This window comes from Loxodonta africana, chromosome 5, assembly GCF_030014295.1.
Source record: "Loxodonta africana isolate mLoxAfr1 chromosome 5, mLoxAfr1.hap2, whole genome shotgun sequence".
NCBI classification, from domain to species: domain Eukaryota; kingdom Metazoa; phylum Chordata; class Mammalia; order Proboscidea; family Elephantidae; genus Loxodonta; species Loxodonta africana.
In genome coordinates this window covers 107,962,688-107,977,621 of record NC_087346.1, presented here as the reverse complement: position 1 = coordinate 107,977,621, position 14,934 = coordinate 107,962,688, and the positions used below count along the sequence as shown (strand labels likewise).

Genomic DNA, 14,934 nt, shown 5'->3' with positions numbered 1-14,934 from the left:
GTCATATTTTTAAAAAAAAAGTTTCAGAAAACATCGAATAAGCTTTAGAAAGAACAAATATTTAGTTGTATCTTGTACTGCAGAAGTTGATAGAATAACAAAAAAGATAACTTGATAAAGTGTTCTAAAGAATAGTAGAAGAGCTCATTTTTTACACTACAGTGTGTATTTTCAAACTGTCAGATCATCACTTCTCAAAGCTTTGGTTGTTAAGCTTTAGTGAGTGAATAGAGAAAAAACCGATGGGAAAGAAAGGAATTTAAGACACTGGAGAAGAGATCAAACTTAGCCTCTTAAAGAGGCAGGGATAATTTGGTTACTGTCGCTTGGGAGAGATCCTGGTCAGTTGTTACGGGCATTTTGAGAGGAACAAATAAGGTGAGGTGGATATAAATTAAAATAGAAAAAAAATAATAAAAATGGTTTGCTGATATTACAGCTGGAGTGACCCAACAGTAGAACCAAGAAACGCTGTAAAATTTCCACAGTTATAACTTCAGGGAAAAATGTGGTGATCGTTATGAATTCTTTATAGTTTTTTCCTTCATGTATTTTTATTCTACAATATTTATTTCCTTTTCTACTGCATGCCAGGCAGTTTTCTTTGGAGCTGGGAGGGCATAAGGGATGAGGTGAAATATTCTTATTCCTACCTTGAGAAGCTTAGAGTCCTATGTGAGAGATGATAAAAATATGAGATAGTTTTATAATTATATGGAACTTTTTTTTTTTATATATACACACACAACTGCAAACTCTAGTATGGAGGACTGGATTGGATCTTTTTTCCAGCTCAGTATCAGAACCATGTTCTAAAAATCCTGTGCCTTCCTCCTTCCAAGTGGATTGTATGCTTCCTAAACCATCTGAGCATACCATATGTTTCAAGAATCCTCACATACCCACTCTTATCTTTCTGTATAACTTAAAAGAAAAAGAGAATAGACTATATCGGCTAATCTTAAAATAACTTTAGTTAATACTGTACCATTTTCTCTTACTTCTGACTCTGTCATATAACATAAAAATACTGCCAAACTTTCTTTAGCATTTCAGTGTCCCTAATATTTGAGGCAAACCTGTTGTTGAGGTATGTGTATTTAAATTTTCATCCTATTCTTACCTGGCTCATATTTTCACAAAGTGGATAAAATATTTTTATAATAATTCAAGAACTAATTTTAGAACCTATAGGAATATTGCAAATAGAAAATTCTCTGTAAGAGGATAGTTGTTTAATCTTTGTTGTATCAATAAACCTTTGTTACCAGTGTTTGGTGGATTCTAGCTTTATGCTCGGCTGTCTTGTCTCAGAAGCCTTATCAACAATAAGGGAAAAATGTTGATTTTCTAAACCTAACCTGAGTTAACAAACTATTAAAAGTCACTGTAACAGTATACATTATTATTATTTGAGATTTGAAGGATATATTATTTGCTAAAAGTTATGACTTTTTGGCTAGAAAGTACCTTGACTTCTACAGGTAAGATCCTATTTAGGGTATTTCCCATTCAAAGGTAGCCATTAACAAGCAAGGTAATATAAAAGAATCAGTGTGGTACACACACGCACACCCATGTATGTTTTCTGTGGATAAAAAAAATCTGCTGTCTGTAGTAATTGCTACCCGTTTATGCAGTTGTGCCTGAAAAAAAATGTGTGTTAGTGTACGTTACATGTACATAAAGACTGTTTTGCTTTGCAGCTGTGGCCACAATTTGCAGAGCGTGGTATAGTTTGATATTCTACTCTCAATCTTCCTGATGCCGTTTCTCGAAAAGAAACAACTTAGTTTCTGGTTGATGCACTCTAGGTTGGGCTGACTCTAACTATTGTTTCCCAATAATACTTAAATATGCCTCCAAAAAAAAAACCCCAAAACCAAACCCATTGCCGTTGAGTCGATTCCAACTCATAGTGACCCTATAGGACAAAGTAGAACTGCCCCATAGGGTTTCTAAAGAGCGGCTGGTAGATTCGAACTGCCATCCTTCTTGGTTAGCAGCCGTAGCTCTTAACTACTGTGCCACCAGGGCTCCAGCTATAACTCAGCGCTTGAAGTTGTACTTTGATGTGTCCTTTAAAGCCATAGTTTCCAGCTTCAGTTTTTTGACACCCCAAAGAATATCAAAATTGTTTTAATTCACTTAAAAATGTGTGCCATAAGGTATAGAGATTAGAATTTAATAGTAGTTACCAGGGGGCAGGAGGGTGGAGGGAAGGGGAATCATTGTTTTGGAAGCATTGAGTATTTGTTTATGGGATGGAAGATTTGGCAATGGATATTGGTGATGGCTGCACAACATGAGTGATGTAAGTTGGTTTTATTGAATTGTACATGTGAAAAGTGTTGAATTGGCAAATGTTTTCTTCTCTGTATTTTTACAACAGTAAAAAAAAATGCCATTACCAGAATGGGAGTAAAGAGAGTCAGGAAATGAAAATGGAAGCGCCTTTAGTGTTGGGAATGACTGCTTTAAGAACTTTCTTCAGCCTGCTCACTGCTTTTACTTGATTTACCATGTTTTTATGGTCTGTTGTCATATTTATGTTCTGCTGTTGTGTGTGTATATATAATTTCCATATATATCTTACTCTGCAGCTAATGTCACTTCATTGCTTATAAGCTGGTTCTCTTCTGAGACTTTGTTAATGAATTTGCCTTGCTAATAATTACCATTATTATTGTAATAGGAGTTTTGGTGGCACAGTGGTTAAGTCCTCGGCTACCAACCAAAAGGTCGCAGTTTGAACCCACCAGCCAGTTCGAACCTACCAGCTGTTCCGGGGAGAAAGATGTGATAGTCTGCTTCTGTAAAAATTTACAACCTTGGAAACCTATGGAGCAGTTCTACTCTGTCCTGTAGGGTCGCTATGAGTCAGAATCAACTCCACAGCAGTAGGGTTATTATTGGTAATTCTAATAACATTCCTCTAAAAACTAGAAAGATAAATATAGCATTACGTGCCTTTTAGTCAGCTAGTAGACCAAATATAATAGTAAAATGGCACTATGATCAGTCGAAAAGTTTAGAAAGACTCATTATTGTGTAGATGAACCAAATTTTTTTTTTTAATTCAGTTGTGACTTTTAGTTGTTTAATAGTGGAATCAATTATAGTTTTATATCTTTTGGTGGTAAGGCTATGAGTTGGGATTGACATGATTCAAACAGATTTTTTTTTTTTTTTTTAAATCTTGGAAGAAGAGAGCAGGGAACCTTGAGGCCATTAGAGTGATTACTGTATGAACTCTTTAACTCAGGGATTTTTTGTATTCTTTTTAAGCAATGATATTAGACAGTAAAGTATAGTAACTAAGAGCACAGATTCTGGAGCAGTCCTAGTTTTGCTATTTAATAGCTATGGACAAATTACTTAATCTCACTGTATGTCCCTGACCTCATCTATAAAATGGAGATTATGATAAAGCCTGTCTCATAGGTTTGCTGTGGGAATTGAAAGAGTATATTTAAAATACTGAAACAATGCCTGGCATAAGTAGACACTTGATAAAATGTAAATACCAACAACAACAGATATTATTATGGCTACATTGATTGATAAAGCTAGTAAAATCATTAGAAAACAATTGATCCTCAAATTGGTTTAGAATTATGAAACTATGTGGGTAAAACCAAAGATACTTTTATTAATGAAAGATTTAAAAAAAAAAAAAACCCTTAAAATTACAAAATACCATCTCAAAATGGCCACTTTGATCTCCATTACTTTGGTATATTTCCTTTAGTTTTTTCATATTACATTTTTAAACACTGTAATCATGGTTTTTTATTCAGCGTTGATTCAGATGCAGGTATTTGAGCATCTGTTAATGCCAGTCACTGTGCCAGAGGTTATACATTGAACTGTGTGAAGACAAACAGAAACCTTACCTCCATTAGCATGCACTACCCCTTGCTTTTTCTCCCACTCACTCTCCCATTCCTCTGTAACCACTAATCTCCTTTCTATCGCTATACATTTGTCTGTTCTGGAAATTTCATATAAGTGGTATCATTACAATATATGGTCTTTTGTGACTGGCATCTTTTACTTAGCGTAGTATTTTTGAGGTTCATTCATGTTATATCCTTTTTATATCTTTAACATTTTTTTTTAAATAATTTTTATTGTGCTTTAAGTGAAAATTTACAAATCAAGTCAGTCTCTCACACAAAAACCCACATGCACCTTGCTACACACTCCCAATTGCTCTCCCCATAATGAGACAGCCTGCTGTCTCCCTCCACTCTCTCTTTTCGTGTCCTTTTCGCCAGCTTCTAACCCCCTCTACCTTCTCATCTCCCCTCCCGGCAGGTGATGCCAACATAGTCTCAGGTGTCCAACTGATCCAAGAAGCTCACTCCTCACCAGCATCCCTCTCCAACCCATTGTCCAGTCCAATCCATGTCTGAAGAGTTGGCTTCGGGAGTGGTTTCTGTGCTGAACCAACAGAAGGTCTGGGGGTCATGACCACCAGGGTCCTTCCAGTCTCAGTCAGACCATTAAGTCTGGTCTTATGAGAATTTGGGGTCTGCATCGCACTGCTATCCTGGTCCCTCAGGGGTTCTCTGTTGTGTTCCCTGTCAGGGCAGTCATCGGTTGTAGCCGGGCACCATCTAGTTCTTCTGGTCTCAGGATGATGTAGTCACTGGTTCATGTGGCCCTTTCTGTCTCTTGGGCTCGTAATCACCTTGTGTCCTTGGTGTTCTTCATTCTTCTTTGATCCAGGTGGGTTGAGACCAATTGGTGCATCTTAGATGGCTGCTTGCTAGCGTTTAAGACCCCAGACGCCACTCTTCAAAGTGGGATGCAGAATGTTTTGTTGATAGATTTTATTATGCCAATTGACTTAGATGTCCCCTGAAACCATGGTCCCCAGACCCCTGTCCCTGGTACGCTGGCCTTCGAAGCATTCAGTTCATTCAGGAAACTTCTTTGCTTTTGGTTTTGTCCAATCGTGCTGACCTCCCCTGTACTGTGTGCTCTCTTTCCCTTCACCTAAAGTAGTTCTTATCTACTATCTAATTAGTGAATACCTCTCTCCACCCTCCTTCCCTTCCCACTCTCGTAACCACAAAAGAATGTTTTCTTCTCAGTTTAAACTATTTCTCAAGTTCTTATAATAGTATTTGTCCTTTTGCAACTGACTAATTTCACTCAGCATAATGCCTTCCAGGTTCCTCCATGTTATGAAATGTTTCACAGATTCCTCACTATTCTTTATCGATGCATAGTATTCCATTGCGTGAATATACCATAATTTATTTATCCATTCATCTGTTGATGGGCACCTTGGTTGCTTCCATGTTTTTGCTATTGTAAACAATGCTGCAGTAAACATGGGTGTGCATGTATCTGTTCGTGTAAAGGCTCTTATTTCTCTGGGGTATATTCCAAGGAGTGGGATTGCTGGATCGTATGGTAGTTCTATTTCTAGGTTTTTAGGGAAGCGCCAAATCGATTTCCAAAGTGGTTGTACCATTTGACATTCCCACCAGCAGTGTAGAAGTGTTCCAGTCTCTCCACATCCTCTCCAACGGTTGTTATTTTGTGTTTTTTGGATTAATGCCAGCCTTGTTGGAGTGAGATGAAATCTCATTGTAGTTTTGATCTGCATTTCTCTAATGGCTAATGATCATGAACATTTCCTCATGTATCTGTTAGCTACCTGAGTGTCTTCTTTAGTGAAGTGTCTATTCATATCTTTTGCCCATTTTTAATTGGGTTGTCTTTTTGCAGTTGAGTTTTTGCAGTATTATGTAGATTTTAGAGATCAGGTGCTGATCAGAAATGTCATAGCTAATAACTTTTTCCCAGTCTCTAGGTAGTCTTTTTACTCTTTTGGTGAAGTCTTTGGATGCACATAAGTGTGTGATTTTTAGGAGCTCCCAGTTACCTAGTTTTTCTTCTACGTTCTTTATAATGTTTTGTATACTGTTTATGCCATGTATTAGGGCTCCTAACGTTGTCCCTATTTTTTCTTCCATGATCTTTATCGTTTTAGATTTTATATTTAGGTCTTTGATCCATTTTGAGTTAGTTTTTGTGCATGGAGCAAGGTATGGGTCTTGTTTCATTTTTTTGCAGATGGATATCCAGTTATGCCAGCACCATTTGTTAAAAAGACTGTCTTTTCCCCATTTAACTGTTTTGGGGCCTTTGTCAATATCAGCTGCTCGTATGTGGAAGGATTTATGTCTGGATTCTCAATTCTGTTCCATTGGTCCATGTATCTGTTGTTGTACCAGTACCAGGCTGTTGACTACTGTGGCGGTATAATAGGCTCTAAAATCAGGTAAAGTAAGGCCTCCTACTTTGTTGTTCTTTTTCAGTAACGCCTCACTTATCCAGAGGCTCTTTCCGTTCCATATGAAATTGGTGATTTGTTTTTCCATCTCATTGAAGAATGTCATTGGGATTTGGATGGGAATTGCATTAAATGTATAGATCGCTTTTGGTAGAATAGACATTTTTATAATGTTAAGTCTTCCTATCCATAAGCAAGGTATGTTCTTCCACTTACGTAAGTCTCTTTTGGTTTCTTGCAGAAGTGTACTGTAGTTTTCTTTGTATAAGTCTTTTACATCTCTGGTAAGATTTATTCCTAAGTATTTTATCTTCTTGCTGGCTACTGTAAATGCCATTGATTTGGTGATATCCCCTTCGATGTTCTTTTTGTTGGTATAGAGGAATCCAACTGATTTTTGTATGTTTATTTTTATCTTATATCCCGATACTCTGCCAAACACTTCTATTAGTTTCAGTAGTTTTCTGGAGGATTCCTTAGGGTTTTCTGTGTATCAGATCCTGTCATCTGCAAATAGAGATACTTTTACTTCTTCCTTGCCAATCTGGATGCCCTTTATTTCTTTATCTAGCCTAATTGCTCTGGCTAGGACTTCCAGCACAATGTCTAACATTTTTTTAAATGTTACTTTTCAAATTATAAATACCAACTCAAAAAATTCAAATAGGACACATGAATAAAGCAGAAAGTATATCTCCTGTAATTAGAGTGGGAGTTAGTACCATTGACAAAAATAAGAGAGATACTGTGGGGGAATTCATGAGGGGTAATTTTTTTTTTTTTAAAGAGAATGGTGATGTTTTAGTCTAATTGATTTTGAAGTATTGGTGTTTTATTCATTCAGTTTATAATAATTTCTGTATTTTTGAAGATGCTAATAAGCACCTTGCAACTCTTTAAAGACAGCTTTATTGAGGTATGATTTATATGCCACAAAATGTGCCCATTTTATTTGTTGAGTTTAGTGAATTTAGTGTGTTTACAACAGTCATACCATTACTGCAATGTAATCTTAGAACATTTGTATCATCCCCATTGCTGCCTCCAGCCCTAAAAAGGCAACCACTAATCTATTATCTGTCTCTATAGATTTGCCTTTTTTGTACATTTAATGTTAGTGGAATACAATGTATTCTTTTGTGTCTGGCTTCTTTTTCTGAGCATAGTGTCTTAGACTCACCCATATTCCTTGGCCTTTTTAAAATGATAAAGTTTTATAGCCAACAGTAGAGGAACATATAAGTACATGTGAGTTGTGTGGGTGAATTGTGTGAAACCAGTGAATATAAGGGAGTGCTATATATTGCAAGAGTGGTGACAATATCATAAAGTGGTTTTATTAATGTTTATTACTCATATAGAGGTTTAGTTTGTTAAATATTTGCTAACTTAGGGTATCAGTATATAATTATCACAATTTTTAAGGGGATGTTCTGAGGTAGAGATTTGATGTAGAACATTTGCAGCATTAAAGTTGGAGAGAGAATGAAGGCCATTGGTTTCATTTTCATTTTGAGTTGTTAATAAATTATTTCATAAATTGAGATTCTGTTTCAGTATTTCTGTCCAGTGAATAGGGATTGTGGATTAGAGAAATGGTTGTTAGCCTTGATTATCTTGATCAGTGCTCAACAATGCATGTGATTGACAGATCTAAGTTATAGATCCCGTTGCTATCAAGTTGATTTCCTCTCATAGAGACTCTGGGACAGAGTAGAAGTGCCCACAAGGGTTTCCAAGGCCGTAATCCTTATGGAGGAAACCCTGGTGGCGTAGTGGTTAAGTGCTACAGCTGCTAACCAAAGGGTCGGCAGTTCAAATCCGCCAGGCGCTCCTTGGAAACTCTATGGGGCAGTTCTACTCTGTCCTATAGGGTCGCTATGAGTCTGAATCGACTCGACGGCACTGGGTTTGGTTTGGTTTGGTAATCCTTATGGAAGTAGAGTGCCAGAACTGGTGGGTTTTGAAACTTCAGCCTTTCATTTCACAGCCAAGCTCTTGACCACTGTGCCAACAAGGCTTTTTTTAAGTTACAAATACAAGAGAAAAAAAAAAGAGATGGGTGATGTACATTTTGCCACTTTGAAAGTAGTTTGTTTTGGCACTGTAGAGATATATTTAAATATACACTAGAACAACACTTTATATTATTGCCCTAACTTGATTAATGTAAAACGTGAAATTGTTGACTCCTTGCTTTATTGAGACATTTAAGTGTATAGATATATTGAAGTATAAAATTCCACTTAAAGCGTCTTAATTTCAAAAACAGGATGTTAAAAAAAAATCAAGTAACTATTTTTCATACGGAGGCATACTTGAAATAAATTAGTATCAGTTGACATAATCTGGACTAATTTTAGGAAAAATGATAAAGTAGGAAATTTAAGTACACACACACCTGCTCATCTTTTGCCTTCTTTTTACCTTTTCAGGGGCTTATAAAATACTGCCCCCTTCTTCTCTTCTGAAACTGAAGTACTTCATTAAATTTATCCACATAAAGTTTTAGGGATTTAAAGTATTTGAGGATTTAAAGTATTCCCAGATGTATTGTTATTTGAAAAGAGGATTACAGAGAGGACACTGCTTGACCAGAAAGAATGAACCACTAGTGGTAGATTTTTATGTGAGTCTATTTTTTTTTTTTTTTTATATAGTGAGAAGGGAGATAGGAGGTGGAGAGGAAGGTTTTTATCTCCCCATTCTGCCCTAGACTAGCCCTAATGGTAAAGCTGTATTCAAGAGTTAATACTACTGAAATAAAATAAACTATCGTAAAGACAGACATGTCCCCATAATTTTAGTAATGAAAGTAAAAGGGAAAAATAAGACAGGTTTTAGGAATGGACAGTTGGCCTCATTTTGGTTTGTTAATATTTGAGATTTGAGTCAAAGTGTTAAATATCCCCTATGCGCACTAAGTAAATATAGGTGATTTTAAACACACTCCGTCACTCTTAACTCTTCCCTTCCCCCCTCCCTGCCATTTAAATTCACGTGCAAGGATCCCTCTTTTAGACTACTGTGCTTAATAATGATTGTTACCCTTTTGTTTTTGTTTGTTTGTTTTCTTCTAGGCTTTACACATCACCAAAGAAAAAACTTACACCAATGCAGAAATCGGTTAGTCCATTAGTTTGGTGCAGGCAAGTTTTGGATTACCCAAGTCCTGATGTTGAATGTGCTAAAAAGTCTCTTATCCACAAACTTGATCAGACTATGTCAGGTATGTCTATAATTTTACTTGTAAATTCATCCTTTTGCTTTCTTTAATCAAAAAATAGATAAATGTTGAGTGGTATATTTTTAAGAAGGCAATTTGTTACTTGGTAGCATTTTTCAAATCTCGTTTTGCATACCATCATGAGAGTTTTTGTCACCTGCATATACCCTTGTCTTATTATTAACAGTTTGTTTTAAATCTCCTCACTTCTTATTTGGCCTCATCCTCAGGAATAATATCTATGACATAATGTGTTCTTTGTGATAGTTTTTTCTAATACAAGTTAAAACAAATGCTATTAAAATAAATGTTTGCCTGGTATCATCTAAAATCATCTCACATGTGACACTTTGAAGAAACTGTAATATGGTAGAAGGATGTGGCTTTGAGAACCAGAGAGGCCTGGTTCTCACTCCAGTGATGTATTGCTGTGTGTCTCTGAGCATTATTTAACTTCTCTGAGCTCAGTTTTGTCATGAGAATGATAAACCTTGAAAAGTTATATTAAGTTTTTTTATATTTACATATTAACATAGGAAATGATGTTGTTGTACCTGGTACTTTTTCTGGCACGTAGTAGATACTAAGTGTATTAGTGTCACTTTCTTGTTAGGTTTTTTTGTTTGTTTTACATGACATTTTAGGTTGAAATTGCTTTTACACTTTTTGTGTAATAGCGTTCACAAAGCTGACAAAATTTGTCTGTGGCTACTTATGCCATTTAATGAAGCATGCCAGTATGAATACAAACATAAGAGTGATATTATTGACCTGTTCTTGGAATTCTCTCAGTCTCTTAAGAATGTTACTATTTTTCTGGAATAATCATGTAGTAAGGCTTAGTACGGAAACCCTGGTGGCGCAGTGGTTAAGTGCTACGGCTGCTAACCAAAAGGTCGGCAGTTCAGATCCACCAGATACTCCTTGGAAACTCTATAGGGCAGTTCTACTCTGTCCTATAGGGTCACTATGAGATGGTAACAGGTTTGGATTTGTTTTTTTTTTAAGGCTCAGTACATGATTGGTAATCCTAAATAGGTTTTGTGGATTTCGTTTCTGGTTTTTTGTTGTTGTTGTTGTTTGTTTCACGTTTACTTAAAATTGCTTATTTTGACTTTATTATAGAAATAATATGCTCTCTAGTTAAAGTTTAAGCTGAAAATGGTCAGGGAGGCAGAAGGGAAACTAGCTATACTGCGAGGTTGGCACAAGTAGAGTTTGTTTGGTTGGCTGGCTATACAGGTTGCTGTAAGGAGTAATGGTTGTTACATGCAAATAACTTACAGGATGTGATTTATAGAGTTTATGAGTCTGAGTCTGTTTTGACACTGAAGTCTTAACTTTTCCTCTGAGTAGAGAGTCCTTTTGAAGGAATGGTCTTTATGTGATGGCGTTTATGGGATACATGTTGAGGAAAAACACTGTACTTATACTCATGGGAGTTTCTCATATAGTAGGGGAACATATTAATACAAACGATCTTTATAACTGGTGATATGTAATAAAGGAATGGTATGCAGTGCTTTAAGCTTTGAGAAGTAGGAATTTCCCTTCAGGAAATAATGTTTGACCTGAGTTCTAAAGATTCAAGAAAATGTAAGGGTGCTAAAGGGGAAGGAGAAGGAGGGAGTAAGGCATTCCAGTTAGAACTGGTTAGAGAAGAACTGGGACAGGCCAGGGTGGCCGGAGTAGAAAGAGTGAGGAAGTATGTCAGATAAGTCCGGGAAGATACGAGCCAGACGATGCAAGGCCTTATAGGCTTGTAAAGATTTTGAGCAATGGAAAGACATTGAAGGGTGCAGTGGGGGAGGTGGCAGAGATGACGTGATTTGTATTTTGGTAAGGTCATTCTGGCTGCAGCATGGAGAGGGCCAGGAGGGAATGTAGGATGCTTTTGAGAGGGGTTGATGAGGGTAACCGGGCTGTGTGTATGAGTGAGGGTTGGGTAAAAGGGCTATAGTGGAGATGGAAAGATGTGGAAGTACAAGTGGGGGAACCAAATACAGGGAAATGAGGGAGAAGACAGTATCAACAGTAATTTCTAGGTTTTCACTCTCTGTGACAGGATATGTTGTTATCATTCTGAGATAGAGATCCTGGAAGAGAATTAGGTAAAGGGAGATGATCATGAGTTTGGATTTGGACATGTTGACTCTGGGTTCCCTTTGCCATACCCAAGAGACACATTAAATCGGCAGTGTATGTGGGTCTGAAGCTCAGAGGTAAGCTTAGGATTAGAGATAAAAATATGAGGAGTCTTTGCATATAGGTAACAATTGATGTTGTGAGAACGAATGAGATTTCTCTGAGAAGGAATATGATATAAAGTGAAAAGATAAAAGTACTGAAGACTTGAAATGCTAGTGGTAATTAACCAAGGAAAAGAGAATAAGCTTCAGAGGACACCTATAAGGAGCAAAGAGATAGGAAAAAATTAGCAACTCCATTTCTGATCACATCTATATTCCTGTGATCATGCTACATACTAAATATATATAAAACATAATGTATTGCCTCACAGTGAATATGCATAAAACTCAAACTACTGTATTGCCCATCCTACCACACTATGCAGCTAAACAGGAAAAGTAAGCAGAAAACACATGTTCCTCTTCACAGAACCACCACTCCGCCATTAGGCAAACCAGAAACCTCAGAGTAAACTCTGGTCTTGTCTTTTTTTTTTTTTTTGCTTTAGCAACCCTTTCCAGTTTTTAATATCACCACCCCTCCCCACCTTTTTAGCTTTATTATTACCTTTACTGCCTAGTTCAGTCAAGCCTACTCAGTATCAAAATCCCCATCCATTTTTTTCTAAACTGATTGGATCATATCAAACTCTTGCTCAGAAATCACTAATGGCTTTGTCATTACTACTGAACAAGGTAGAGATGCCTGGGTATGGTATTTCTGGCCTTCCATGACCTGGCCCCAGCTGCATTGTTCTGTTTTGTCCCTCACCTTGTGCTTTATCATACGAGATTACTCACACTATTCCGGGAATACACCACGCACGTCAGGGCACTGTTTTTGTTCATATTTTAAACACACTTTCAGGGGCCTATCAAATTACAATTCGTCTTCTCAAGACTGCTCCAGAGCTGCTGCTTCCAAAAGCCCTACCCAGTTTCTCTCATTTGGAATGAATTACTCCTGTCTCATTACCACCACCTTTTGCACTTTTATAATAGTAATAATTGCATTTCCCCTACGTGTCTTTCAGTTTGTTGTACTGTGGGGGCTTGCGTGTTGCTGTGATGCTGGAAGCTATGCCACCGGTGTTCAGATACCAGCAGGGTCACCCATGGAGGACAGGTTTCAGCTGAGCTTCCAGACTAAGACAGACTAGGAAGAAGGACCCGGCAGTCTACTTCTGAAAAGCATTAGCCCGTGAAAACCTTATGAATAGCAGCAGAACACTGTCTGATACAGTGCTGGAAGATGAGCCCTCCAGGTTGGAAGGCACTCAAAAGACAACTGGGGAAGAGCTGCCTCCTCAAAGTAGAGTCAACCTTAATGACGTGGTTGTAGTAAAGCTTTCTGGACCTCTGTTTGCTGATGCAGCGGGACTCAAAATGAGAAGAAACAGCTGCAAACATCCGTTAATAATCAGAACCTGGAATGTACAAAGTATGAATCTAGGAAAATTGGAAATCATCAAAAATGAAATGGAACGCATAAACATGGATATCCCAGACATTAGTGAGCTGAAAGGGACTGGTATTGGCCATTTTGAATTGGACAATCATATAGTCTACTCTGCTGGGAATGACAACTCGAAGAGGAGTGGTGTTGCATTCATCGTCAGAAAGAACATTTCAAGATCTGTCCCGAAGTACAACGCTGTCAGTGATAGGATAATATCCATACGCCTATAAGGAAGACCGGTTAATACGACTAATATTCAAATTTACGCACCAACCACTAGGGCCAAAGATGAAGAAATAGAAGATTTTTATCAGCTGCAGCAGTCTGAAATTGATCGAACATGCAATCAAGATGCATTGATAATTACTGGCAATTGGAATGCAAAAGTTGGAAACGAAGAAGGATCAGTAGTTGGAAAATATGGCCTTGGTGATAGAAACAATGCCGGAGATCGGATGATAGAATTTTGCAAGACCAACAACTCCTTCATTGCAAATACTTTCTTTCACCAACATAAACGGCGACTGTACCCATGGACCTTACCAGATGGGACACACAGAAATCAAATTGTCTACATCTGTGGAAAGAGATAATGGAAAAGCTCAATATTATCAGCCAGAACAAGGCCAGGGGCCGACTGTGGAATAGACCATCAGTTGCTCATATGCAAGTTCAAGGTGAAACTGAAGAAAATCAGAGTAAGTCCACAAGAGCCAAAACATGACCTTGAGTATATCCCACCTGAATTTAGAGACCATCTGAAGAATACATTTGACACATTGAATACTCGTGACTGAAGACCAGACAAGTTGTGGAATGACATCATCCATGAAGAAAGCAAGAAGTCACTGAAAAGACAGGAAAGAAAGAAAAGACCAAGATGGATGTCAGAGGAGACTCTGAAACTTGCTCTCAAACGTCAGGCAGCTAAAGCAAAAGGAAAAGTTGATGAAGTAAAAGAACTGAACAGGAGATTTCAAAGGGCATCTCGAGAAGACATCTCAAGATGTCAAAATATTATAATGACATGTGTAAAGAGCTGGAAAACCAAAAGGGAAGAACATGCTTGGCGTTTCTCAAGCTGAAAGAACTGAAGAAAAAATTCAAGCCTTGAGTTGCAATAGTGAAGGATTCCATGGGGAAAATATTAAATGATGCAGGAAGCATCAAAAGAATATGGAAGGAATACACAGTTATTATACCAAAAAGAATTAGTCAATGTTCTTCCATTTCAAGAGGTGGCATATAATCAGGAACTGATGGTACTGAAGAAAGAAGTCCAACCTGCTCTGAAGGCATTGGCGTAAAACAAGGCTCCAGGAATTGATGGAATATCAGCTGAGGTGTTTCAACAAACAGATGCAGCGCTGGAGGTGCTCACTCATCTGTGCCAAGAAATATGAAAGACAGCTTCCTGGCCAACTGACTGGAGGAGATCCATATTTATTCCTATTCCCAAGAAAGGTGATCCAACTGATTGGGGAAATTATAGAACAATATCATTAATATCACACATAAGCAAAATTTTGCTGAAGATCATTCAAAAATGGCTGCAGCAGTATATCGACAGGGAACTGCCAGGAATTCGGGCCTGTTTCAGAAGAGGACATGGAACCAGGGATATCTTTGCTGATGTCAGATGGATCCTGGCTGAAAGCAGAGACTACCAGAAGGATGTTTACCTGTGTTTTACTGACTATGCAAAGGCATTCGACTGTGTGGATCATAAACTATGGATAACACTGTG

General features: G+C 37.6%; 1 protein-coding gene across 3 annotated transcripts in view; it reads left to right on the top strand.

The window, feature by feature from the left end:
- Positions 1–14,934, top strand: part of SLAIN2 (SLAIN motif family member 2) — a 108,076-nt gene that overhangs the window by 28,125 nt on the left and 65,017 nt on the right. For all 3 annotated transcript variants that reach the window (XM_010595665.3, XM_003415867.4, XM_064285846.1), the window contains exon 2: positions 9,394–9,542. In XM_010595665.3, the coding sequence (XP_010593967.1) occupies positions 9,394–9,542 (149 nt within the window). The remainder of the gene's footprint in view (positions 1–9,393; positions 9,543–14,934) is intronic.